At 38.6% G+C, this 27,861-nt stretch overlaps 1 protein-coding gene across 1 annotated transcript; it reads right to left on the bottom strand.

The window, feature by feature from the left end:
* Positions 1-289: 289 nt before the first annotated feature.
* NUFIP2 (nuclear FMR1 interacting protein 2) lies at positions 290-27,708 on the bottom strand. Its single transcript, XM_036408661.2, has 4 exons — positions 27,311-27,708; positions 19,732-21,456; positions 10,991-11,023; positions 290-8,678 (listed from the first exon to the last, which is right to left on the bottom strand). The coding sequence occupies exons 1-4, from the start codon at positions 27,606-27,608 to the stop codon at positions 8,626-8,628; spliced, it is 2,109 nt and encodes a 702-aa protein (XP_036264554.1). The 5' UTR covers positions 27,609-27,708; the 3' UTR covers positions 290-8,625.
* Positions 27,709-27,861: the final 153 nt, after the last annotated feature.

The raw sequence follows: 27,861 nt of genomic DNA, 5'->3' as shown, positions 1-27,861 counted from the left end.
GTCTTGGCAACTTATTTTGCTTTCTTAATTGCTTAGCTCAATTTTGGTTTTGTACTTTAAGGCTCAATGTCATGTAAAAAGGCAGGACAGCTGTCCTCACAGCTGATTTTTTCAATAAACATAACATTTTAAAGCACCTTTTTTAAAAATGCCATGACATATGACCACAGTACATTTAAAACTTAAATTTGTACATTTCACCCTTTGGAAATGTATCATCAATGTCAGAATATTAACTTGGTTTCAGTAATTTTTATTAAAGCACAGAACATAACACAAACACCTCAGAAAAGTTTAAAATTTTTTTATTCAACCATGTACACTTATTGTCTCTTAATTGGATCTACAAAGTTCTCAAGTTTTCTTTTCTGGTAAAATAAGTAAATCTTGGTATGGATGTAGAGTGTTTGTAATTTATATTTTTAAAACACTGAACATGAAGTAAGACATCAATAAAGGAAGATCATTACGTAACTGATACTTCTTCAGAATCCATATCAGAAACAACTATGGCAAATACCTAAGCATTTAGCAAAAGGATAAATTTCTGGCCACTATTCTTTTATCTAGACAAGGCCTATCTTTTTGATGGGGCAAAACAAACAGTGGGGGGAAAAATGTCTTGACTTGGGAGAAGGAAAATACCCTCGTAATTGTAGTTCACTAATTATCCTTTCCCCCAGATTGAGGTAACTCAGCTCCTAAATGATGACGCACACAAGACTGAACATAAGTGAACTACTGACAGATGCTGAGAAGCCAGAGTCATCTAAGATGATGCTACACTCCTGTATTTATGCCTTTTGAGGCCATGCATTATTGGCCACCTTTTGAGTCTTGACTAGTAGACTTAGTTTCTGTCACTTTCAGCGAAGATACAGAAGGGTTCTGCTGTGTTTTCAAAGTCAACAATAATACATCAAGAGCACACTTGATGACAGAGAATTAACACTCTTCTATACATAATTAAAAACTATAAAACAAGGATTTCTTTTATATGTAGAAGCATGGGGGAAATACCATTAGTATTATCTTCTACTTAAACTTATTAGCCTCTTCTACAAAGGTCCTGGAGAGATTACAAAACAATCTTTTAAAAGATGATTGACAAAACCTGGCCAGTAAATCTACACAATCTTTTAAGTACACATACATGTGAAATAAAGCTATTTATTTAGTACATGCAGACTGCAGCAATTGAACCAAATTCTAAACTTGTTCTAATCAGCTTGGGTAATTTTAAAAAGATACACAGTATCTTTAAAACAACCTGTGCTTAGATATGTAAGCAAGATAATGATTCTAATTTCAAGTCAATCATTCATTAAGCCAAATTTATGCTAAAGTTATAAAGGTAAATAGGTCATCTTACACCTTTAAACTAGGTTTAAGTCATAAAATTATCACAGAATTCCATGTGGCATAAGGTCCTTCCTTCATTTCAGTTTGAATTACTTCCCATGATAAAAATGCCCTGTTTCAAGAAAAGCCCTTTAGTAGATACAAGTCAAGCTCTCATTTAAACTGAAGTTTACTAAAACAGGTGCCAGTTTTCGCTCTTCTGCTTCCACTGATAGCCAAAACTATAATTTTGAGCCATGTTTCAAAAGATGGTGAAGGTAAGAACAACAGAGTAATAAGGATAAGTCACTTTGGGTAATGACACACAAATTAAAATTCAAAACATGTGCATAGCTTTATTCATCTAATTAGATCTAACCTTTTCATGGAGCTTCGGCAAAATTCGAGTGTGCAAAATGCATTTCTAAAATGTAATGCAAGCAAAGCTTTTCACATTTACACTGGCAAGAAATACAGAGAAACTAACAAGTCACATTAGGGAGAGTTTTTTTAATGACAAGAATTGCACAGTTCATCATTTTGAGACAATTGTTGCAGACATAAGTATTTAAATTTTTCTAAGCAAGGTGCTTTAACAATAAAAAATTTTAAAGTTGGAAAGAGCCAATAACTTGGATCGTAGCTCACATAGAATTCAAAATTAAAGCGGACTGTTATCTCCCTAGATTTTTTAAACAATGCTTTTTATAACACTTTTTTTTTTTTTAAATAACACTAAAGGAAACAGCAAGCTGAAACTTTTCAAAGCACACAAGAAATGGTGTCATCACATTACTCGAAGAAGGTGCTAAGGAAGGAGGGAAAGGGAGTGAAGAGTCCTTTTACTATTTTCCACTACAGAACAGCCACTAACAGACTGAAAGCAAACAAAAGAAACAATAAAAGTAAATTAAATCACTTCCCCAGTTTATAAAATAGTTCCAGTTTGTGACAAGATCTATAACTTTAAACAGAGAGCACCAGTTGAGCAATTAGAATGAGCATTTCATACCGCAGAAAAATTAGTGAGGCGGTAAGAACCATCAACCATCTCAGGCATTACTACATGGCCTTTCCAATCAATTTATTTTTAATACACATGCAAGGCACATTGATATAAAAATAGATCTCTGGCCAAGAAATATATTAAATAAGCAAATTAAAATTTTGGCTTTGCAATATTGGCAACATCAAAATATAACCAGATAGCTTTGGACCACATCTTTCTCATATTCCTTCACCCCATTTGGTGTTTTTTCCTCCTATTTTGGGTTCAATCTTCAAGTTTGGGTATGTGCTTGAGAAATGACTTTTCTCTTGTCAAGTAGCATCCCTACTATACTTGTTTATCTTTGCCAAGTAAAAATATACTAGAGAAGCAGAATCGTTGGAGTTCTAGTTTTATTTAATTAAACTAAAATCGACTGGCACGGGACAGCATTATTTCTCCTCTGTATACAAACAAAAAATTTAAGTCCTCAGCTTATATAGTAGACATTTTCTTTCTAAAAGAGAAATCAGCAACAAACCACTACTCCCCCTTTAAGCCATTCTTCCCAAATCCTCCTTTTGAGGCAGAGAGAAAATAATAGAAACAAAACTAAGTTTAAAGGATTTTTTTCAGTAGTAGAAGACATTTTAAGGCCAAAAAGTGTAATACTAACAGAATTTTTATTTTCCTACGTTATTGTCCTTCATAGTCCAATACCACAAAGTTAATTGTACTGATTCCCTCCCAAAGAGAATTTCAAAACTCATTCACTTTTGTTACTGGCTGTGCTACAGGAACGGTATCAAAACAACCTATAAAGATATGGTATATTGTAATGTAAAAAGTGCATCACATTTTTGATTTTCAGTTTCTCATAGCAGCAGCAGGATTAATCTGAGACAGATAAACAGCTGTATTTTAATTCTAAAAATGCATCATACCTAATGAAATGTATTCAAGATCATGAAAGGATCCTCCTCTATAAAGGATAAATGAAAAACTAATAATAGACAAACAGGGGCAAACTAGAGGCATTCATTCATATTTACATATTAAAATCATTTTGTTAACACCAAATCTTTATATCTAGCAAAAGAAATATTTTAAAAATAAAGCAGACATTACTAAAGCAGTATCCATTTTTGGAGCCTTTGTTTAGCACCTGAGGAAAAAAGGGAATATGGAAAGCTATATAATTTACCTCAAGTTGGGTTTATTGGTCTGTGGAGTAAAACTGATATACAATGAAAGGGATACTGCATAGGGGAAAAAACACATTTGTAGCTATTTTAATAAGGCTGTAGAAAAGGGATACTGCAGTATTATAAAATGGCTTTAAAACTCTGGACATACACAGTTGTATGGATAAATAGGGAAGTCTGAATCAGCAACCCCATCACATGTGAGGATGGCTGTTCCATAGGCTTCTAGCCAATAACTGCTGACACTCCCAGTAATGCAAAATCAACATACCACTCATGCTTCACTGGGTGTTTTTATTATGCATACAATTTGAAACACTATTTATTCATAAGACTCTTGAGTAGCAAAACTGAGTTTAATTTAAAACACATTAAAGCACTGCTTTTGAGTGGAGCCAATGATTCATCATTTAAAAAACCAACATAGAGTGGTCCTGTTTCTCACATCTGAATAGATGTAAGTATATTTAACAAAACAAAACATTTTATGATGCTTAAAGCAAAAACCCATTTTTCTCACCATAAAAGGTCCTGGTGCCTGTTAATTACATTAACAAAAATAACATATTAAGATCTGATAACCTATGCGTCTCTGCAAAATTAGAGCAGCTATATTTCTAGTCTTGCCCTTTGCCCATCCCCTTTAAACAAATATGTATTCTTTGGGAAGTTAAGCAAATCCTACCCTCTCTTAAATTCAGCAGAACTACCTAGGACTTAAGAGACAATGCCTGATTAGAATCTAATTCAACTGGTGCAGGACCAACAGACCTATCAGAAAAACTATTGTCCAAATGTGTTTTCCCCACTATATTGTCTGTTTTGCAGTTAGCATAGGTATACAAGAGGGATCATGTTATTTGAGAATATGGTCCAGTGGCATAACTACACTCATAATCTTTATAAATGAAACTTTTAATCTATTTCTCTAAAGAAAGCCTTGAAAGAATGATACATTATTTAGTGGGATTTTAGAATGTGCAGTCCTCTCACAGATTTCTTTGCCTGTGGCCTTTTGGTTTGTGACATACAATTTCACACTAAATAGCTTTTTCATGTTTGAAAAAGTGTACAGCAAAAGATAAACCATTAGATGCCTCTAATTAGGTTAGAACATACCGAATGACTAAGGATGAAACCACCACTGCTATGTACTGCTTTGTGAATAAACACATGTACTGTGGACAACATTCATAACTGAGGTTCGTCATACTTTCCCTAGAAACTGTTATTTGAAGAAAACAATGCAGCACTTCTCTCCTTTATAAAGTTTTTATAGATTGATGACTAGGTAAGCAGATGATTAACAACAAAATTCTAAAATGGAATCTTTCTAGCCATTTATTTTTAAAAAAAACTATCTGGCATTAACAAGTTCCTAGTTATTTTCTAAGGCCTCCTAGAAGGCAGAGAAGAAAGGGCTAAATACAGATGCTGTAAATACACTTTATGTGAAAGTTCATTACTAGGTCAGAGGAAAGGCTATGCAATTAACTTCAGTTCAGCAAACTGGGTGGGAGCGAATAAAGAGAAAGATAAATCACCCTGTCTTTTGTGGGGAGGGGGAATTATTCAAGACATCTACGAGAGTGGTATGTGACACAGAAGCCTACACTCAAGACAGATTTTAAAAGAACTCTCCACCCATAATTAGTATCTTCATAGCTATTAAAAAAATAGGTCATGATTTCATTCTTAGTGCCATTTTTCAAACACTACCCCTTAAAGGATTAAAACCACCTGACTTTATTCTGTAATGAAAACAAATGGCACAAAATAAATATAAGTTCATTCTCTGAATACTAATGTCTTACACACATTTGTTTACTACTTTTAATATCTCCTTTCCCTCACACACACACAAGCACTCAACACACATACACACACACACCCCATTTTCAGTCTTTATAATGGAGGGATGTTAAAAATCCCCTCTAGACTGTATTTGGTTTATGCTACAGTACTAATACTCTGAGTTGAAGGAAAATTCTTTATACCAAACAACACATTAATGTTATTTAAATGTGCTAAATTAATCACAGCTGAAGTTTTTTTTTTTAGAAGCTTACACAAAAATAATGAGAAAACAGATGAACTCTTAGGATTTTTTTTGTTTGTTTTTTTAATAAGTGCTCTGTAAGGAATTGTGTGAGGACCTAAGGAGAAAGATTGCGACAAGTAGAGAGTAAAGTGTTACAAACAGCACAAAGGATATTTGTCCCAAAGTCCTGCTTGTACCTAGGCAATTAAGTCCATTAACCCAATGCCCCCACAATACTGACAGTTAATATGATGGGGCACTAGGGTTACCAGAAGGTTAAGAGATATTTCTAACTATATTCCTCTAACCATATATTCAAGGAAATTTCAGTGAAATCAAAGTGAAATGTTGCATTGTCTCATTTAGAAGTGAGACTCTGAAAAACCTTTGGACAAACAGAGAAGGGATACATTCTCTTTTTGGCTTCTCTAAATATGGAGGCCTGAGGGATATGGAAGGGAAGTAGGAAAGCAACAACTTACAGATATTTTATAAGTGTTGGTTCTAAATTTAAAAGCCCAATTCAGATGGGGGCTGGTTTGGGATTTTTTTTTTTCCTTTTTAAAATGTATATTAATTCAACCTCTGTTTGTCACAAACCCAGAAAGTTTCTTGTGAGTTGTGACAGAAGAGCTTTAAAATTCCAGGCAAGCAAAATGGAAAGTTAAAAAAAAAAGGAAGGGGACATGGAAGGGTGGGGGTGAAATCTGGCCCTAAGGCGACAAGTGGTTACACAAGGAAATTGAACACACAGCAGAACTTTAAAACCTGTAAAACAAACTGGAGCCTTTTTTCCTTTAATCAACCTTATATAGTGTTTTTTTTAAAAACTTTTTGAAAATTTTTATTAAAAAAAAGAACACAAAAACACAGACTTCTTTCACTTCATTGCATTTCCAGTTTGTTCAATGCTTTAAAGCTCAAGGATGCTTCTGCTTTCAATTGTACATGGGCCTGAAGCATCCTAGCTTTTGGCAAGCAGGCAGGAGACTCAACAAAAATCAAAATGGAAACAAGGCAGACTAAATGCAGGGCACATCTGTAAACATATTATACATTTAAAAATTACAATATCAGTAAAAGTGATACAGTTTACAGGTGAAATGAAACTATCTGAAACTGGCCTACTACAAGTTTCTGAACCTGAACTGATACAATAAGTTATTTTATATATATATATATGTATATATGTACACACACACACATATATATATATACACACACACATACATATATATATATATTATGTATAAAAAGTTTTGTTTACATCAAGTGGAATTGGCAATCCATGCTTATACTTTTAAAATCTAAGCAGGGCAGAAATCCAGACTATAAAGATATTTATTCTATGTTGAGTCCAATAGATTCTTTCAAAAACTATTTGTTAAAAGCCTCAAATAGTCAACAAAACAAGAAAACTCATCCATACTACAGTCGCTCAAAACTGGACATTTCTTAAGCAAAGGGGTTGAGCAAAAGTAGTTGCTTTCTCCCTGAACACCCCAGGGTATCCAGTCTACTTTTATTAGAAGACTGTACCTCTCTATAGAATGCCCTGCTGTATTTGACATACATGGATATACTAATTTCTGTGTGTGTAATGTGATGCTATATCAGGCCAGAGAACTTGTTTTTATGCCACTAACATCACCCAATCTTAAATTGGACCCTTTGTTTCTGCACACACAAAAAAACTTATTTTAGCATGCTATATACAAGCTGCAGTGCAACAAGATGGCAATGTGATAAGACAGGGTCAATGCTCTTCTCTGCCCAAAAGAAAATTTCCAGAGTTTCACATTATTTTCCTTAAAAAAACCATTTTGCTCTAGTAATAAAATATATTTATTAAGATATAATTAGAAAGCTAATAAGCTCAGAAGTATATTTGCATGAAAACACATCTTCTATTGGCAGGGTTTATTATCTTCTCTCTGGCTAAAAACATTAAAAGTTTTAGTTTTCATGAAATTTTTTCTTCCCTTTAGGATTTTTGAGAAATTAAAAGAGAATTTACAAAAAGGTACAGAAGTTTCTCTTTAGATGTTTGATGAAAAACAAGAAAAACAGCACATTTAGTGTTAGTGACAGAGAGCAAGTCTGGAGCACCTACAGTTGAAAAGCAGAATATATTTTTGCTCCCACTTATATAATTAAAAGATGGGCACAGGAGTATTTTTTAATATTAAATATCTAAAGCCAATTGTTTGTTCTGTTACTTTTCTTTAAATGATACTCATGGATTCTTCACTTGTTGAAATCCATTAGGTTACTAAAGCCAAGTGAACTATGTACCACCAACTATTCCAGAACTGTAAAACTTCAATGCCCTCCCCTAACCCAACCCAACAAAAAAATAAAAGGAAAGAAAGAAAATATTTCCCCAACACCCCACAGAGGCTGCTTAACTCCTGGCAAGACATGCAAATCATACTCGCTAAAAAAATACACTCCTGCAAACTTCAAGGCATTTATCCAGCATTCTTGCAGGGCTCAAAGCATAACCAAAAAATTAAGGGAGGAGTGGGAGAAATGTTGACTCATTCTGGGTTCCCTGTGATTAGTGTATCACTTTAGTCACAGAACAAGATACAGAGATCTCTTAAGTGGATTTGCTTTTCCAGTGGGTCATTTGTTGCCCAATTGATGACAGCAGGAACTTTAGAACCACAAGTCTGTATTCATTAATCACTTGCATTCACACTTAAAAACAAAAACTAACATAAGAAAAAAAGAAGAAGAAGAAAAAAAAAACAACTATTCAGTACCGGAGATTAAATAACCATGTGTAGTCTCTTGAAATAAATTTGATTCCTTAAGAAGTCTAATTACTTTCAGTTGCCTTTTTTTAAATAACTATATATATATATATATATGTGTGTGTGTGTGTGTGTATATATATATATATATATATATTTGTATATATTATCCTGTGATTCTACTTATGGTTCCTCTGCTGCGTTGAAGATCTAGGAGCATAAAAGCCTTGTGTCTCCCATGAACAGTGGCTCTAATGCTGCAGAAAGGTTACAAATAGGCAGTCTGGTCCTTCATTGATCTGGACTATCCATGGCTTCATTGTAAGTGATTATCCTTTTGGGATCTGGAGGGAAGGTTAAAAAAGAAATACATAAATAAAAATAAAGTTTGGAATCCTGAAATGGCCATGTTCCAATAACAAATCCAAAATAACCATAATAATTTAAACTGTGCCTCCTTTTAATGAAAATACAATTTAAAGACCATTTCCTATTTGTATTAACACATGCATGATCCATTTTTCTCCACCCAATAGTTCAGCATCCTAATGATTCCCAGCAACAGAATTCTCAAGCCAACGAAAGCCTCATTCTTACATATGACAGTAGAGTTTACTAACAAGGGATTTCTTTATGTGTTTTTCCTGATTATAAAGGTAGTATACTAGAAAAAAAGCTGGCCAAAACAAACAAAATATCTTCAACTGTCAATAATCCAATACTAAAAAACACTTGGATTTCTTTTCTTTTGTTCACAGAATGATGAAGTCAAATTTTATTTTAACCAGGGTGGATTGTCTATAATTAGAAATTGTTCAAGTAACACCTACCACCAAAAACTTCAAAATAAGTTGGTTGTATCCTAATCATAACTTATTTCTTCCTTTTATTTCCCATAGCAAAACTGGCTTTTATTCTCAAAAACAGCAGAAGTCTATACATCTGCTGGGTTCAAAGTATAAAACCGTCAGAATATGCTTGGCCAAGATGCCAGTTTTATTTTAAATTCCTATTATATAGCTGTATGTCCCCCTCTTCTGAGAGACAAAGATTTTATTATAAATTATTTCTACCTATCACAAGAACTTTTAAAAGTATACATACTTTAATAAAAATAGGAAACCAATAAAACCTGTCACCTAATAGAAAAACATGAAGACCTGAAAATAATACTGAAATTCAAACTCAAGTTCCCCTCATTTTAAGAGCCAATCTAATAATTTTGTCAAGAGATAATATTCTTTCTAGGATTTCAAGGGCATCCTGCCCTGAAAATAATGCTCGCTCTTAATACCGAATTTTTCGGACCATAAGACGCACTTTCCCCCCCCCCCAGAAGTGGGGGGGAAAAGTCCCTGCGTCTTATGGTCCAAATATAGCCTACACATATACTTTTAAAAAAGTTTTTTTACTTGCCCAGCTCTGTGTGGTCTCTGTGTGCTTGCCCGGCTCTAAAATGGTTCTAAATGCTGCTGTTTACTTTACAGGGTTGATTACATGTGTTTATGACTGTGATGTTCGGTTTTAATGCACATAAAATATTTTAGGACACTATTTGTTTCAGAATCTTTTTTTCTTCATTTCCCTTCTCTAAAAACTGGTGCGTCTTATGGTCCGGAGCGTCTTATGGTCCGAAAAATACGGTAGTTAATAGTCACTTTTTTAATATACTTTCTAGTCTACCCTTTTTCATATGTCTTTGAATGAAAAGATACACAAAAAGTACTTCAAAATAGTTTAAGAGCTTGCTAGTTATCCTTAGGCTATAGCTGTGTTAAGACCAAAAAGACCTGGCCTAAGAACAAGATCAAGTTGGAAGAAGCAGCAGTGTTAGAAAATCAGAGAAACCTATATTCTAGTCCTGCCACTTTCTAGCTCTCTGGGCCTCAGTTTCTTAATCTGTCATAAGAGAATCTAACATCCTTCAAATTCTGAAATCCCAGGAATTTCACAGTCACCTGAAAGTGAGATACAATTCAGTTACAGGGTTCTGAAGGCCCAAACCTATTAATAACTATTTCTCTATATTTTACGTATTCCATAACTACTGTATCTTAATATATTTGGAAAGAAGGCACATACTAATGACAATAAAAATTCTAATTTTAAGAAAATTTTAAATAATCTAGATATGGATTATCTAGTCCTGTCCTCCTGCTATTAATATCTTGTTTATGGGGATGAAATAAGCTAATTTGCTATTCTCTTAATTTCTTGCCATCTTTTTCAGAGAATATACAGCCCAAATAAGGTTTCTAAAAGAGTGAATATTTTTTTGAACTATGAATTTCAGTTCTTAGGCTACTCCTTGTGAACAACACAAGTACAGATAAAGACTGACCATAAGTGGAAACACTTACTCATGTTGGTTTCCTAGATTAAAAATATTTATGGTCTGCCTTATTTTCATAATCAGGAACAAAAAAAAATATTTTGTTCTTTACCTAGCAAAGAGTACTTAATATATTCTTTTCCCTTAGTGTTACCCAATCCTTAGCAGTCTTGATAGGTTGCTTGTGCCTTTTGACTGCAGTTATTAAATAACTCAAAATACAAAATCTAATTATTTGGTAAGCAATTATTCATGTTATTCACATTCCAAAATATAGTTATTAGTGATTAGTACTAACATTTCTGATAACCTAAACATTCTTACCTTGCTTCTGTAAATTCCAAACAGATTCCATTTCTGCAAAGGAAAAACAAAATTACTTTATACACTAAGTTTTGCAGAGCACTTTAAAGTTATGCTGAACTCTAATAAAACAACTACACTGGTTATTGCTGGCTGGAAGTAGGGTTGAAATAGCACAGTTCTATGAAGCTCAAACAAAACAACTCATTTTTATATATTCTTTTTAAAAAAATATATTTTATTGATTTTTTACAGAGAGGAAGGAAGAAGAATAGAGAGCCAGAGACATCGATGAGAGAGAACCATCGACGAGCTGCCTCCTGCACAACCCCCACCAGGGATGTGCCTGCAACCAATGTACATGCCCCTGACCAGAATTGAACCTGGGACCTTTCAGTCCACAGACCGATGCTCTATCTATTGAGCCAACCTGGTTTCGGCTCTATATTCTTAAGAATATCATTCAGATTGCCTTAAGTATTGATTACAGAAAGTTAAATATCTAACATCAAGCTACCAAGAGAACTATTTCATCTACATAAATAGTGAAGATAGATTATCTACAATGTGATTACTTTTGTGTCTTACAATAAGGGAAATATACACATGATCAAACTATAGTTATATACATAAAGAAGGCAAAAGCTCTACCTCGGAAGCATACTAGAAAGCTTCACCTAGGGGATATTTTAAGTCTTGATGAATAAGAGTAGATGAGCCCTAGCTGGTTTGGCTCGGTGGATAGAGCATGGCCTGTGAACCAAAGGATCCTGGGTTTGGTTCCAGCCAAGGGCATGTACCTTGGTTGTAGGCTCCTTCCAGGCCCGGACCCTGGTCGGGGCTTGTGCAAGAGGCAACCAATCGATGTCACATCATTGTTCCTCTCTGTCTTTCCCTCTCTCTAAAAAAATCAATGGAAAAATATCCCCGGGTAAGGATTAACAACAAAAAAAGAGTAGATGACTATTACACCACAAGAATAAAAAAGAATCTGACCTTGAAAGGAAATACTATACTAGCAAATTAATAGAAACAAAAACGACTTAGAAATAAGAATGAGCTATAACTAATACTGGGAATAAGTGCTCTTCTTGTGTCCATACAACTACCATTTTTAAAAGATAAAAGGTGATTTTATGCTATATAATTGAATTCTATGTAATTGTTTATTTTTATCAGCAACCAATTATAATAAAGCAAAATGAAACTGGAGCTCACTAAGATTGAATATTTGGAGCAAGTAGGTTAATTATTCCAGTGATTAAATTATCCAGATAAAAGCCCATTAAAAGTATTACAACAATTCTTATTTAACAAAGACTGGGAAATAATGAACTGATCGTCATTTGGTTCAAGAGTTTAGCTGGATGCTATTGCCTTTAAACTGCTGGGCAGATGCCCATCCTCTCATTGGAGTACTAAGAAGGGGAGAGAATTGTAACCAATCTAATCTGGAAAAAAGATACATCACAAAGTGAATTCTGGTCATGCTATCATATTTATGACTCCAAAATAATTTATAATAACTTATAATTCAGACAATCAGGAATAGAATTATTATCCTACACATTTCTGTTTCAGAATGGCTTATTTTAAGAAACCCAAACACCTTTCTTTGGTTGATGTGACTACAAAAAGATTAATTAATCCAATATAACCAACATTTTTTCTTTTGGTGAAAGTAGAGAAATCTCACATTTTACAACAAATAAATTCCTGAGTTCTGTATACAGGTTATTTGATGCTCATTATTGTAAGTTTACTTAATGCAAAGATAAATCTATATTTAGTTACATATTGAGGAAGAAAAGTAACAAACTTTTCATTTTAGCCACCTATGCTATAACAACTTCAACCTGAAATTGCCCCTTTTTTGAGAAGTAGGAGCAAAGGTGGACTACACTCAGGTCATAGTAGCAACCATACTACTTTAAAGCAAAACAAACAAATTTTAGAATGAAAGTAACTACAGTTGACCCTTGGAACAAGGTGATTAGGGACGGCTTAGTTAAAGTAAAAATTGACTTGTGTTAGGGAAGATTCTAACCTAAGACATGACTACCGGCCATCAACTGCATTAGTTAAAAAGTTTTAATTTCAGCCGGGACCGGTTTAGCTCAGTGGATAGAGCGTCGGCTTGGGGACTGAAGGGACCCGGGTTCAATTCCAGTCAAGGGCATGTACCTTGGTTGCGGGCTTATCCCCGGTAGGGGGTGTGCAAGAGGCAACTGATCGATGGCTCTCTCTCATCGATGTTTCTGGCTCTCTATCTCTATCCCTTCCTCTCTGTACAAAATCAATAAAATATATTTTTTTAAAAAATAAGTTTTAATTTCATACCTTCCTTTGTGCTTACTTTAGGTCTCTATAATTTGTAAGGCCACCTGTGCAAAGGTCTGAGTATAACGTTTGACTCTCCCAAAACTTAAGTTGTCCCTTGGTTACTTCATAACTTAAGCTAATAAAATCTGAGGGTTAAATTTTAGCTTCTACAAATTCCTTAAAAGCTACCTTTCAGACTAATACCCAAGTAAACTTACTATTGCACTCATAAAGCAGATTTAATGAGAAATCAAGTGCCCAGTGTGGATGCTAAAATGACAACTGGGGAAAAAGGATCTTATGCCATCGTAATTACTTGTTACATTCCTAGGTCTCTAGAAGAAAAAGACACCCTTCTCCCAATCTAGGTAATATAACCAGGGCTGAAACCAAAGTCAAATCTGCAAGTAATTAAATTATTAGGGGGGGAAAGTTAGGTTATTAAAATATTAATAATCTCTAATATTAAAGGTATTTTCTAATAAGATTATTAGCTGTGAAGAAATCATGGCACAATTACTATAAAATGCAGTAAAGGTGAAAATACTTATTAAGTATTGTGCTAAAAGGAGAAAACTTAATATTCAGATCCTTCTGTACACAAATGTCTAAACTGTATACACAGTCATCCTGTAGATAATATTTATCAGTTGCTCCTGCCCTTATCCAACCTAAACACTTTATTTATTTTAGGATAAATAATACATTTACATGACTGCAAATACAAAGGGAAAACTGTTATTTCTTTGCCTGGACTATTCCAAGAGTCTAACTAACCTACTTCTAGTCAGAAAAGGTTTTCCAATCTACCCTACAAATTGGTGTCACATTAATCTCTCTGAAAATAGATCTACAAATCAGTTAACTGCTTAATACTAACTTACTTGAGTATAATGTATTAGGACCTGTGGACAAAAAGGGGCCACATGCTAACCAGACTAACTCAGGGAAGGCCTGTGTGGTGGCCTTACAAATTTTAGAGACCTAAAGCAAGCACAAAGGAAGGTATGAAATTAAAACTTTTTAACTAAAAGCAGTTGATGGCAGGTAGTCATGTCTTAGGTTAGAATCTTCCCTAACACAAGTCAATTTTTACTTTAAGCTGTCAGTTGTCTTTTCCACCTCTGATAACATACAATTGGAATGTCAGGGTAACTTGTAACCTCGTAACCTCCCTTTCTCTAGACCCCTCAGGGCAAGAGGGAGACCACAAATTCCTTTATTGTTATCATGTTAATAGTTGACTGTTAACTATCCTGTACCCACGTGTGTCTTACCATTTTCCTTTTTATCTAATCCCAGGTTTCCCAGCTTTGCTTTTCTCCCACCTCCCAAATCTACCACCAATGGATTTCTTGTAACCCACTTGTCTCCTCCTTTGATTGTAATGCATAAAACAAAGTGAAAACCACCATTCTCAAGGAATTCTTTCCAGATTTGAATGTTTGTTCCCCCCCCCCCCCCCATTAACAGACCAAACAAAATTCAGGAAACCCAAGCTTTAAAATGATAAATGATTTGCCCAAGTATACAGGAACTGGGAAGAGTCAAATTAAAATCTGTCTTCTGTCATTTAAATTACTTCCATTCCACCAGCCTATCTTCTCTGACATACAAATGAAAAACTTCCATGATCTGGCTCTCTTTTAGAGCCACTCAGCACATCCTAAATGGATGGATCCAGTCCAATATCTACATTTACTCATGATTATCCTCCAACTTTTGTATTCTTTATCTTCCTCTTTTCTGCATTTCCATATATCAAAAATGTACCCTATCAAAACCCAGTTTAAAGCCATTGCCTCCATGAAAACATATCATACATTTACTCTTTCTTTCGCTGCATTAAATTCTCTTCCTTCACTGAAATCTCCTAGCTATTAGTATACTCCTTATGACATTTAAAATCTTACCTTATAAACTTATTGTTTTCTCCTCTACTTGATTAAGTTCTTTAAAGGAAAATATCCTGTTAAAGACTTCCATAACTAAGCAATATACTTTGCCTAGGGTAGGTACATCATAAAGAACACACACACACAGACACACACACACAAAATTATTGCACAACTCCTTAGTAATAGAGAAGACAGTGACAAAGAGTAGTATAGAAAACTATGACAGAGAAAAGAAAAACAGCATTTTAAATGCTTGATACCCTTCAGTGCATTAGCCAGGTAAAAGAAATCAATCTGGTTTAAATTAACACTGACCAAACACACATCTCACATCATCTACCATATTTCAACAGACTTGGCTTCAACTGACTTAAGACCATTTCAAAACCAAAGATTTGCCTTAGGCCCAGCTGGCATAGCTCAATGGCTGGAGTATTGACCTATGAACCAGGAGATCTTGGTTCAATTTCCAGTCAGGGGTTATTGCCTGGGTTGCAGGCTCAAATCTTCAGTGTGGGTGTGCAGGAGGCAGCCAATCAAAGATTCTCTCTCAGAGAACTGATGTCTCTCCCTCCCTCTCTGAAATTAAAAGAAAAACATACATACACACACACACACACATATTAGAGGCCCGGTGCACAAAATTCATGCATGGGAGGTGGTAATAGGGGGGTGGTGTTGGTGTGTGTGTCCCTCAGCACAGCCTGCACACTTCTCCAATCTGGGACCCCTCAAGAGTTGCCCGACTGCCCATTTAGACCTGGATTGTGAGTCGGACATCCCTCACAATCCACGACTGTTGGCTCCCAAATGCTCACCTGCCTGCCTTCCTGATTGCTCCTAACCACTTCTGCCTGTCAGCCTGATCACCCCTTAACCATTTCCCTGACAGCCTGATTGATGCCCAACTGCTCCCCTGCCAGCCTGGTGGCCCCTAACTGCACTCCCCTGCTGGCCCCTAACTGTCCTCCCCTGCTGGCCATCTTGTGTCCACATGGGAGCAGGCAGCCATCTTGTGTTGGAATAATGGTCAATCTGCATATTACTCTTTTATTAGATAGGATAGAGGCCTGGTGCATGGTTGGGGGTTCCCTTGGGGCATGGGGTGCCTGAGCGAGGGGCCTGTGGTGGTTTGCAGGCTTGCCACGCCCCCTGATGAACAAGCACAGGCCCTAGTAACCAGGGTTTATCTTCTACAATTGAAACTTTGTAGCCTGGAGTTGAGCCAAGCCTTCTGCTGGCTCCCTGGAGGCAGGGGATTTATTTACCTTCTATAATTGAAACTTTGTAGCCTTAAGTGGAGGCCTGGGCTGGCCAGAGTGTGTGGAAAGCTTGCTTCTTCCATTGCCTGGGAAACCCAAGCTTCCCTCCTGCTTTCTCTGTGGCCACAGCCATCTTTGTTGGGTTAATTTGCATACTTACTCTGATTGGATGGTGGGATGGAGTGATGGCTAATTTGCATATTACTCTTTTATTATATAGTATATTAGAAGCCCAATGCATGAAAATTTGTGCAAGAATGGGCCTTCCTTCTCCTGGATGCCAGCACTACCTTCCTGCCTTCCCATGCTGCCCAGAGGGAGGGGGAGGTGCACCTCGGAACATAGGCGTTCCACACAGCCCCAGCCGCTCAGCACCTGTGTATGCAAATTAACCCACCATCTTTGTTTGCTCAGTGGTTAGAGGAATGGACATCAAAGGGCCAATTAAGAGAATGTTCCTCATTTTTTCAGTTGCAGACTCAGTCCCTACCTGGTGTGTGTGTGTGAGGCAACCAATGGAAGCATCAATGGTTCTCTCTTTCTCCCTCCTCACTTCCACTCTATCTAAAAGCAATAGAAAAATATTGGCAGGGATTCAAAGAATCTGCCACTTTGGGATCTAACTGAACAGAATATTGCTTATCATTATGGGGGGAAAACAGTCTTTACCAATTTAATCACAATAATGTCCAACTACAAAAATCAAAACTGCCTACTTTACTAAAGCAAATCTTTCAATAACACCAGCTAAACTAAATATAACTGCATCCATATAGGGACATTTAGTTTACCTAAATTCCATTAATTTCATATTCAGTTAGCCTATCCATAGGGAAAATACAGAATACCTAGAAATAAACAGGAGTTAAGACACCCATTTTAAAAGGCCTGCAGTTCTCCATAACAAAAATCACACAAACCCACCAACTAACCACCTAATAAAACAACTTATCCCAGAATCTTTTGCAAGTTGAGGGAGATAACATAACCAGATATCCTCTCAGCCTCGCACAATGACCACCAGTACAAAATACTTTGGTAGATTTTCCAAGTAATGGTCTCTAAAAAGGGCAGATGGCACAGAAAATAACACCAAAAAACAACTCCCCTGGCAGAATTTAACTTATAATTAATCATGTTTTAAGAAACTAAACATTTTTTTTGCCTTAACTTTCCTAAAAACATACAGCTCCTGGTTAACTTTTTAAATTGATTTGAGAGAGAGGGAAGAAGGGAAAGAGAAACATCGCTTTGTTGTTCCACTCATCCATGTACTGGTTGCTTCTTGTACGTGCCCTGAGCAGGAATCAAACCCACAACTTTGGTATATCAGGTCAGGTCAAGGATCTAATTAAATACTCTATCTAACCAGGGCTAGTTAACTTGTATTTACTTCCAAAGAGCAGTGCTGAAGAAAAGCGAAGAGAGATCATTTTACCTGTCAAGATTTCTACTTCTAAACTCTTATACGGCAATTCTACTTGCTCCCATTTTTAAAAAAAGAAAAACAGAAAAAGGACATCTGTTTTTGCCATTAAACGTCTTCCAGTTTGCAGATAAGGAAAGATATGCAGACTGAATAATTTGCTTAAAAATCATATAAATAGCTTTGTTATTCATCTCTCAGCCAGTGATTCTTCCAAGGGAGATCATGCTAATTACTACCTCCCCCTGTATATGCTGCCCAGACCCTGCAGTTGGTACATGGCTGCCTAAATGAGTCAGTCAAAAATGGAAATGTGCCCCGACCACTATGGCTCAGTGGTTAAGCATCAACCAATACACCAAGAGTTCAATTCCAAATCATGGCATGTCTGGATTGCTGGCTCAATCCCAAGTGAGGGGCATGCAGGAGGTAGCCTACTAATGTCTCTCATCAGTGTTCCTCTCTCTCTCTCCCTTTCTAAAATCAATAAAAACATTTTTTAAATATATATTTTATTGATTTTTTTTTTTTTTACAGAGAGGAAGGGAGAGGGATAGAGCTAGAAACATCGATGAGAGAGAAACTTAGATCAGCTGCCTCCTGCACACCTCCTACTGGGGGTGTGCCCGCAACCAAGGTGCATGCCCTTGACCGGAATCAAACCTGGCACCTTTCAGTCTGCAGGCTGCTGCTCTATTCACTGAGCCAAACCAGTCAGGACAATAAAAACATTTTTTTAAAAAGGAAATGTAGCCCTCGCTGGTTGGGCTTAGAGGATAGAGCGTCAGCCTGTGGACTGAAAGGTCCTGGGTTCAATTCCAGCCAAGGGCACGTGCAGAAGGCATCACTGATATTTCTCTTTCCCTCTCCCTTCCTGAAAGCAATTTTAAAAAAATACTTTTACAAAAGGAAATGTACATGAAACTAACATATGTTAACAACAACAAAAAATGTTTAATGGGAATGTGCAGTATATATTAGGTGTGTGCATGCACCCATGGGTAGCATTTGCTTGGGGGTGGGATGAGGGATGAAGGTGGAAGACTGAAACTTACTGATCTTAAAAGTATGGAGGTTGTAAATTTCATTAAATTTGTGGATTTAAATATATCCATTTATGCCATATAGCAAATTTTTCTTTAAGACACAAACCATATCCTAAGAAAAATTATTAGCATGATATTTGGAAGGTATCTGGTTCCTTTTTAACATGGGTTTTGAAAGTACAGCCTCTGAGGAGCCTGGTCCCTACAATGCTAACTGTGCTTACCATTGTAATTTGTCTAAATTATTTTCTAGTTACCATTCAGCAACCATTTTTCATACTAATTTCAAGCAAATTGTAACTATCAAGCTCACTAATAAAGAAGTATATGATGTAAAAAGCAAAGGAGTGGGAACATCTGTTCAAAAAAAATATTTAAAGAGCCAAAACCGATTTGGCTCAGTGGATAGAGCGTTGGCCTTTGGATTCAAGGGTCCCGGGTTCGATTCCAGTCAAAGGCATGTACCTTGATTGTTGGCACATCCCCAGTAGAGGGTGTGCAGGAGGCAGCTGATCGATGTTTCTAACTATCTCTCTCCCTTCCTCTCTGTAAAAAAATCAATATATATATTTTTTAATTATTTTAAAAACTTCAGTTGGAAAAGTGAACATTTCTTCTAAACTTAAACTGTACTATTTCCAAACACCCTGAATTAGTTTTTCAGCTGTTTATCCAAATTACTATCAGCTAAATTCTAAAATTCTTGAAGATCTCATAGCAACTTATAAAATTCACCCTTCATACAACAGCTAATAAATACATATTTCATTGACCAATAAGAATATTTATATAGAAACAAATGAGTTACCTTTAGTGTGATATACAATAGCAGCCCTCAGGTCAAATGAACCCCAGCTATCATTTCTTTCTAGGCCTCTCTGGTATCTCTGTTCTTTGGCGGAGCCTAACAAAGTGTTCGTAGGAGACGCCAGAGGATTTTGATTTTCTACCTCATAGTCCTTTGAAAGAAACACTAAAGCACCTTGACTACTGGTGTCTGCTTTTTGCAGGTCACCTATATGACTGGGCTCCAAGGATAAGGCTCCACTCTCATTAGTAGTCCCAGATTTTAGAATGCTGCCCAGAACTTGAGGACTAGTCCGTTTTTCCAGCTCATAAGCCTTGGGAAACACAGGATGCTCAGTTCCTGAGGGGATTATTTCAGCACCCTGTGAAACCAAAGTGGCAGGATATTCCCCTTGAAATGTCACCTCCATCACTTTATGATCTGATGACTTCCCAGTAACAGTCTCAGGGCCAGCACTGGGCTCATTTATAAATGATAAACCCCATTGATTCTGGAAGATATCCCCCAGGTTTTGCTGATCGGTCTGAGAAGGTAGATCCACTTGGGCTGCGCTCATCAGCACAGTTTGCATATTTGAAGGGTAGATAAAAAGGCTAGTTGTAATTTGTTCAACAGCTGCTGGAGTCAGACTCTTGTCCTGGAGAACTGGATCAATTGCAGCAGAGATGAGTGTCATACTATTAGCAGCAGTAGTTAGCAGTGGCTGACCCCCTGGAGAATACACACTTGCATCAGTTCCTGCTAAAACAGGCCCATTAGAAAAGTTGGCAGACGTAACAGATTTCAGCGCTGACATAGGAACCTGGGATAACCGACTTGAAGATTGGGTCTGATTTTCCCCAGTAGATGATGAAGAGGATGAAGATGAAGATGGTGACACAGAAGAGTTCTGTACAGTTTTGTTGAGGTTTTCCTTAACTTTACTTGCATAACTTATTTTAGGAACTATTTTAGCACTGCTATTGTCCACTGGAAAAACTGGGGGTGGTTTAAATAGGGTCCACGAGTCCTCTTTGGAGGTAACAGCAGAAGCATGCTTTCCTTTAGGCCGATCATCAAACTTTTTGCTGCTCAGACCAGGTTTAATATCAGAACTTTTCCGCAGCAGATCACCCACAGCAGGTTTTCCTCGACTTGTTCCTCCAGGCCCAGTTTCATACTTCCAAATGGGCTTACAACCATCTACTCGATTTCCCTTTTGTTCACTGTAGTCAGGCTTGAAAGTTTCAAGTCCCTGTTTTAAGGTTGGGACACTAGTCTCTTGTTGCATTATTTTGTCCTGCACTAAATTAAGGTTTTCACAACCCTTGGCACTGTTGCGCCTAGCTTTCCTTTTTTTAGGAGTGGTATATCCGCTCTCAGATCCACTACCATCGTTATCTGCTCCTTTGCCCATATAACCATTTGTAATATAGCCAGAATTATTTGTTACAACACCATTTGGAATTGTTATAGTATCACTCTTATCTACAGACTGGTTCTCTCCAGATTTACTTTCATATGACTTTCCATTCTTTTTGTCCATACTGTTTTTCTGAATGAAATTCCTAGTTTTAATTCCTGCTTTCCCAAAGGTGCTGGACTTTATAGTTGGCTTCAGGTTAGTGTCTACAATTTGTTGGTTGCCATTGAGGACCCTGGAAATAGGGTTGGTAGCTTCATCAGAACCCAGGTTCTTTAAAGGTATTTCTCTTTCTCCAGCATTACCATTTAGTTCACCATATCCTAAGGAGGGGGAAAAAAAGGTTTTTAAAAATTATAATATACAAATTACATATTACTTAACATTTAAGGAATGTTTATTGTGTGCTAGCTACTGTGTGTTAGCTATTACTATGCTAATAGCTTTAGTTTTATGTTATTTCACAGGTCTCTGAAAAGACACTTGTCAACCCCATTTTACAGATTAGGAAGTTGACTTAGAGACAGGACCAAGCAGGAATTCAAACCGAAGTCTGAGTTTAAAGAGAACATGATTCAGCAATTCTTCTATTAATACCTCTCATCTAACATAACTCAACCTCCTCATCATGCTCACGTTATAAAATGTTATAAAATTTCCTTTACAATTAAGAGCAGAACTACCCCTTGGGCAAAATCATTATACTCATACAGCAATTTTAAACATTATAGGGACATTGAATACTCTATTTCTATGAAACTACAAATGATTGGTGGTGACTATAAACAGTCTCTATTGCATTCTGCCAAACAAAAATCTAACACCTCTGAATTTTTTCTTAAATTCATTTTTACATTCCCCAGATATTAGATCATATTTTTAGTATAAAACCAAAGCCCTTATACTTTTCTTCTTTTTTACATTTGGGTAAACAGTCTTAGATAAATTAAGTAATTTGCCCAAGTCACAAAGTGGACTGAAAAACTGAATGAACTCATCTATCTGGAACATTTCTATCACTATGTCATACCGACGTACACAAATGAAGCAATAAGAAAATACTTACAAACAAAACTACAATGAAAGCTAACTAGTTTTTGAAAGAATGGTATTTAAGACCTCCAACTGCCATAAGCAATTTATTACTATAGGAGATTCAACTGAGTCCAACTTTTCCCATTTCCTTATTAGCAAAATAGTGATATTAGTTGTCTACCTTTCTATAAATGTTTCTAAAACATCTTCAAGTCATTAGAAACGGATACACAATAGGATACATATACACACATTTAAAGCAACTTTATAGGGAGCAAAGGGTAGGCCTCCAACAGGAATGAATACCAAATAATTTGCCTTTGTCACTTTCATTCATTCTTTTAAGCCTTTAGTCTTTGAAGGTTTAAGGGCACATGAGCTTGTATATTCTTAGGTTTTGAAATTTTGTTGTAATTTCTAATAAAGTATCAATAAATATAACCACATTAAAAGCTCTTTGCATATTTTAAGAGTACAGCCCTGTCAGTGTTGCTCAGTGAATTGAGCATCATCCCATGCACGAGTTCACAGTTCAATTCCTGGTCAGGACACTGCCTGGGTTGTGGGTTCCATCCCGAATAGGGAGGGGTGCATGCAGAAGGCAGATCAATGTTTCTCCCCCGCCCTCTACTTTCCCCTCTTTCTCGTTCTCTCTCTCAAAAAAAAAAAAAAAATACAGTGGAACCTCATTTTTTGAATTCATCCCGGAAGGCTGTTTGAGAAGCGATTTGTTAGAAAACCAAATCATTTTTTCCCATTAGAAATAATGTAAATTGAATTAATCTGTTCCAGACCCCCAAATGATTCCATTTTTAACCTTTCTTATATACATGTCTAATGTACTGTCTAATCTATAAACACTCCTTAAATTTACTGAACCATCCCCTAACTCAGTGGTCGGCAAACTCATAAGTCAACAGAGCCAAATATCAACAGTACAATTGAAATTTCTTTTGAGAGCCAAATTTTTTCAACTTAAACTATATAGGTAGGTACACTGTTATGAACTTAATTAAGGTACATGGTATTTTGTGGAAGAGCCACACTCAAGGGGCCAAGGAGCCGCATCTGACTCGAGAGCCGCAGTTTGCCAACCACTGCCCTAACTAGCCTTCCGAAATGCCATCACCAGTTTACCCAATCAACAAGTTTTCTACCTACTCAATTGCCTGTGATTATTTTGTGAGCACTTTCACACCCATAGCAACCTTAGCAGTCTTGATGGCCTCTTTGTTTTAAAATTGTGCTAATCTGTAGATTCTGCCAGCAACAAAAGCATTCTCTCCTTTGTTTGTTGCCTGAGAGATACTTTTTGTCATGCTGAGGTATCAGCAAGTAAGGGTAGTCCCGTAGAAAACTGAAGTTTGGTCCACAACAGGGACATTTTTTGTGACCATTGGTTGAGAACCAAATTGTTCAAGATGGGAGACTTTCAAGGACCGCAGTTGGACTATATAAGGAATACTAAGATTAAAAAAAAAATTGGGGAATCATTGTTTTAAAAGAACTTGATGTGGAATAGAACAGTCTTGGAAGATTCACAACAGGGATTACTTTTATAAGTTCTACATCAGAGAAAAAAGTGGGAATATTAAAATGAGCACATAAAGTTGTATTTTCTTTTAAGAAAACATACTTAAGACATAATCATTTCCTAAGAGTGGCACAAAACTTGTACAATGACAATATATTCTATAGAAGTTCTTAACTTCTGTAGTTATATTTTATTTCTTGGCTCTTGGCTGCTGAAAAAGCTGTATTAGCCAATCAAGTCAAACTTGGTGTAAAAAAGTCTAATTATAAAACAGTAAAGAAGAGATCACTATTAGAATGCTTTTTTTAAAAAAAATTTTGTTTTGTGTTTTAGAAAAGCAGAAATTCTCAACATTTTTAACAGATGTTAAGTTTACCCATGCAGAACTCTAGACCAAAGGAAAACTACACATAGCATTTAATATTCTAACAGGCTAACGAAGACTTCTATCCTTGCCCTAACCAGTTTGACTCAGCGGATTAAGCATAGGCCTGCCGACTAAAAGGTCCCAGGTTTGATTCCAAAGGTCCCAGGTTACTTTCCAAAGGACATGTACTTTGGTTGTGGGCACATCCCCAGTAGGAGGTATGCAGGAGGCAGCAGATCAATGTTCCTAACTCTCTACCCCTCTCCCTTCCTCTCTGTAAAAAAAATCAATAAAATATACATTTTTTTAAAAAAGACTTCTACCTTTGGGTCCATTAATTATAACTTGTTAGATCTCAAAGGTAAGCAGTTTTAAACATCAAAAAAATCCAATGTCCAAACCAAGTTGGACCAAATCCAAGACTTTTAAGCAAACTAGATGACTAATATTTAGTGCCTCTGATATCAGAAATCACCAGTTCAATAGTTTCTATGCTTCCATCTCCAAGTTTTACTGACAGAAACATTTTTTTCTCATTTAACTATATAAAGTTTCCCGTGTTAACCTTGTTGGTATGCAAAAAGTTTGCCAGAGACTTTTTTTTAATTTAGGTATTAAAAAAAAAAAAGTAAACACAAAAATTATTGAGGAAAAACCCCCTCTCCTTCTAGTGCTTTTATTACTCACGGTTGCCATGCTAAAGCATCTAAATACTTCAAAGGGACTCAGCAAAATTTGAGTCCTAAAAATGAAGCTTTGAATTGGAAACTGAAATTAGTGGGCACATTTGGCCCTCTTTTGCGCCCTCTTCTGGATAAAGAAACACCATTCCCCTTTATAGGTTTGTGAGTCATAAAAAAGCCCATCTCAACATATTGCAGATACATTTCAAAAATCCTAACTTTTTTTATTAGATCAGCATTTTATGCATGTTGAAGCAACAGTACTGTGACCAGGCCGCACATGAAAAACTGCTCATCCCAAATAGTTTATGTTCTCTCAAAACTGCTAAGCCTATTTTCCCCTCTGTATCCTCTCCTGGAATAAGACATACTAATTTGAAGGATGCCATTTGAATGGTTCAGGGGCTGCTTCTATGTGGAGAGAAGAGTCCTGCAGGGGTATATATATATCTGACTGACAAAACACTGTTCAGTAATACTACCTTCTATTCCAAGCAACTATATAAAGGCAAGATTTTCTCACCTTTAAGTTGACTGTAACGTTAAAATGATTTAGTGTGGTACAGTTTCTTAGTTTTTAAACTGTTTCAAATCCTTAAGATTAAACCCATTTTTAAATGCCCATTTCTACTGCACACCATCAGTCCCTACCACCCCCAAAAGGAAAAATGCCATTCCCATTTCAGTCTTCAAGTCACAGTAAGTCTGCAATACAAAAGCACTTTTTTCTTTGCTCTGATCAGTAAGTGCATGTATCACATTTGACACGCTGGGTTTAACGTTCATTTTCTTACCGTTCCCTTCGTTTCTCTTCAATTCATAAAGAAGCCTTATTTTTTTAAAAAAAAATCTGCATGGTCATAAACTTTTAAGTTCATTCCTTCTTATTTTCTAAAATAACTTTCACCCTCAACTTAACATTTGCTAAAAACAGTTTGGGGGTCCATATCGGTTTGAAAGTAGTGGGAAAACACCTTTCCTTTCGAGGTGGAAAAAAGCCTCATCCGAGGCAATATGGTAGTGAACCAACCTCACGGATGAGCCATCTCAGTTCAGAGAAACTTGCCCTCTGCCCCATACAACCAAACATTTTCCATTCTCTCTTCGAAAATACTATCCAAGCCCAAGAGATAAATGTAGGGGTCGGAGGAAGACAGAACGAGCCTTTTTTGTAAAGTAAAAAAAAAAAAAATGAGCGGCGAGAAGGAAAGGGCCCAAGCGAGAGCCTGCGAGGCGGAGTCGTGAGCGAACCTGGCAGGAGACGAGGTTCCTGTGGCAGAGAAACTCGTGACCAGGGAGCCGGGTTCCCGCCGGGTACCCCACCCGACCGACCTTCAGGCACCGCCTCTCCCCAAAGTGTATCCCCCACCCCAAGTCCTCCGGCCCGCGGAGCGCGCGGCCGCCGCCTGGCCGCGGCCTCCTCTCCCCTCAGCTCCCCGCCCGGCCGCCCGCCGCCGCCGCCCGCCTCCGCCTCACGCCGCGCCCGGGAGCGGGAAACGCGGCGGCCGGCGCGCGGGGCCCGGCACCAGGCCGCTCCCCTCGTGGCCGTTTCCCTCCCCCGCCCCTCACCCCGGGGACCCGCCCGGGGCCGCGAGGCCGCCACCGGGTTACACAACCCGGCCGGCGACGGGGGAGGGGCGGCCGCGGGCGGCGACGTCCCCTCAGGGCGAGGGGCGAAGCGATCGCGGGTGGGGGGACCCCGAGCCACCGGCTCCGCCGCGCCGGGCGCTCCTCGGCGCCCCCACCCCCACCCCCTCACTCCGCTCCTCATCGAGCCGGAGTCTCTGACAGGAATCGGCTTCCAACATGGCGGACAGGAAGCAGCCCCGCGAGGAGGAGAGAACATTCCAGCCGCGCCGGCTCCGGGGGGAGCGGGCCCGGCCGCCGGCCGCGGGAGCAGCCGCGGGGCCTGATGGCGGGCTCCGGTGCCCAAAAGGGGCGTCTTAGGGGCAGAAAGGACCCGAGAGACGAGGGGTCCCGACCGCCCCCCAACCTCAGACGGGGAACCCCAAGGCCACAGGTGGGCTTGGGGTGGCGGGTGAGGGAGGGCACTTCCTCAACTCTGCCCGTCTCCCCTGTGCAGGCCGTCCGCCCGCCACGGCGTCCCGCCCGCCACCACAGTCGGGATTCGCTAGGCCTTCCTGAGTTACACCCCGAAGGATTTGGGGGGGAGGGGGCTTAGGTTCGCCCCAACTCAGGGCCCCCCAATGAGGGTGCTGCCAGGGCCGCAGGAAGGTAAATGGGAAAGAAATAATGAGGCCGGATTCCCAGACCAGCCCTCCGGGCCCGGGCGGGGGCCGGGAAGGTCACGCCGGCCTAGTTGGGCCTCTCCCCTGCTGTGGGGAAGGAAAGGGCGCTGCGAATCCCCGGGCGCGAGCTCTGGGGGACACGAAAGGGGCTCCCCAAACCCGCAGGAGAGACGGACGGACACACACACACACACACACACACACACCGACCCGGTCCGCGCTTTCCAGCCCCAGCCCCACCCCCATCGCCCCGGCCTTCCCCCCCCCCCCATCCCATCCCCCTTCCCCCACTCGTCCTCCCTCACAGACCTGTTTTCTTCTTCGGCGTTTCCTGGTGCTGCTGGAGGGCGTGCTTCTGCTCATGTCTCAGCGGCTTTGGCTGGGCCCTGGGGCTGCCCTCCGTCCCATGCTGCAGGTATTGGTGAGGCTGCTGGTGGTGGTGGTGGTGATGGTGGTTGTGGCTGTGGCTGTGGTTGTAGAAATAGTAATGGTGGTGGTGGTGCGGCGGCGGCTGCTGCTGCTGCTGCTGCTGGGGGTGGGGGTGATGGTGCGGATGGTGGTGGCTGTGATGGTGCTGAGGCTGTGGCTGGCCGGGCTTCTCCTCCATTGAAAGCGACTGGGACTCCCGGGCTGAGGCTGCGGGCTGCTGCACCGTCAGGATCTGAGGCTGCTCCGCCGGGCTCGCTCCGTATATCTGAGCCCGTCGCGCCAGCGCACTGGCTCCCCCAGCGATTCTGCGAGATTGGCAGCCGCCCTCCAGCAATCAGGAGGCGCGCTGCGCCGCAAGCCCCGCCCCCTCCGAATCCCCCTTTCCTTCCTCTCGGCCCCAGCGCCGCTTACCCGGTTAAACCTCACAGGGC

This window comes from Pipistrellus kuhlii, unplaced genomic scaffold (genome assembly GCF_014108245.1).
Source record: "Pipistrellus kuhlii isolate mPipKuh1 unplaced genomic scaffold, mPipKuh1.p scaffold_m20_p_39, whole genome shotgun sequence".
NCBI classification, from domain to species: domain Eukaryota; kingdom Metazoa; phylum Chordata; class Mammalia; order Chiroptera; family Vespertilionidae; genus Pipistrellus; species Pipistrellus kuhlii.
Note: the sequence above shows the minus strand (reverse complement) of the source record. Positions and strands in the feature narration are given on the sequence as shown.

Excerpts from the sequence above, each read along its gene's own strand:
- NUFIP2 (XM_036408661.2), bottom strand. The coding sequence starts at position 27,608 with ATGGAGGAGAAGCCCGGCCAGCCACAGCCTCAGCACCATCACAGCCAC. Across the intron at positions 11,024-19,731 it reads TATTGTATATCACACTAAAG|AAATGGAATCTGTTTGGAAT; the intron begins GTAACTCATTTG and ends TTTCCTTTGCAG. Across the intron at positions 8,679-10,990 it reads TTGGAATTTACAGAAGCAAG|ATCCCAAAAGGATAATCACT; the intron begins GTAAGAATGTTT and ends CCTTCCCTCCAG.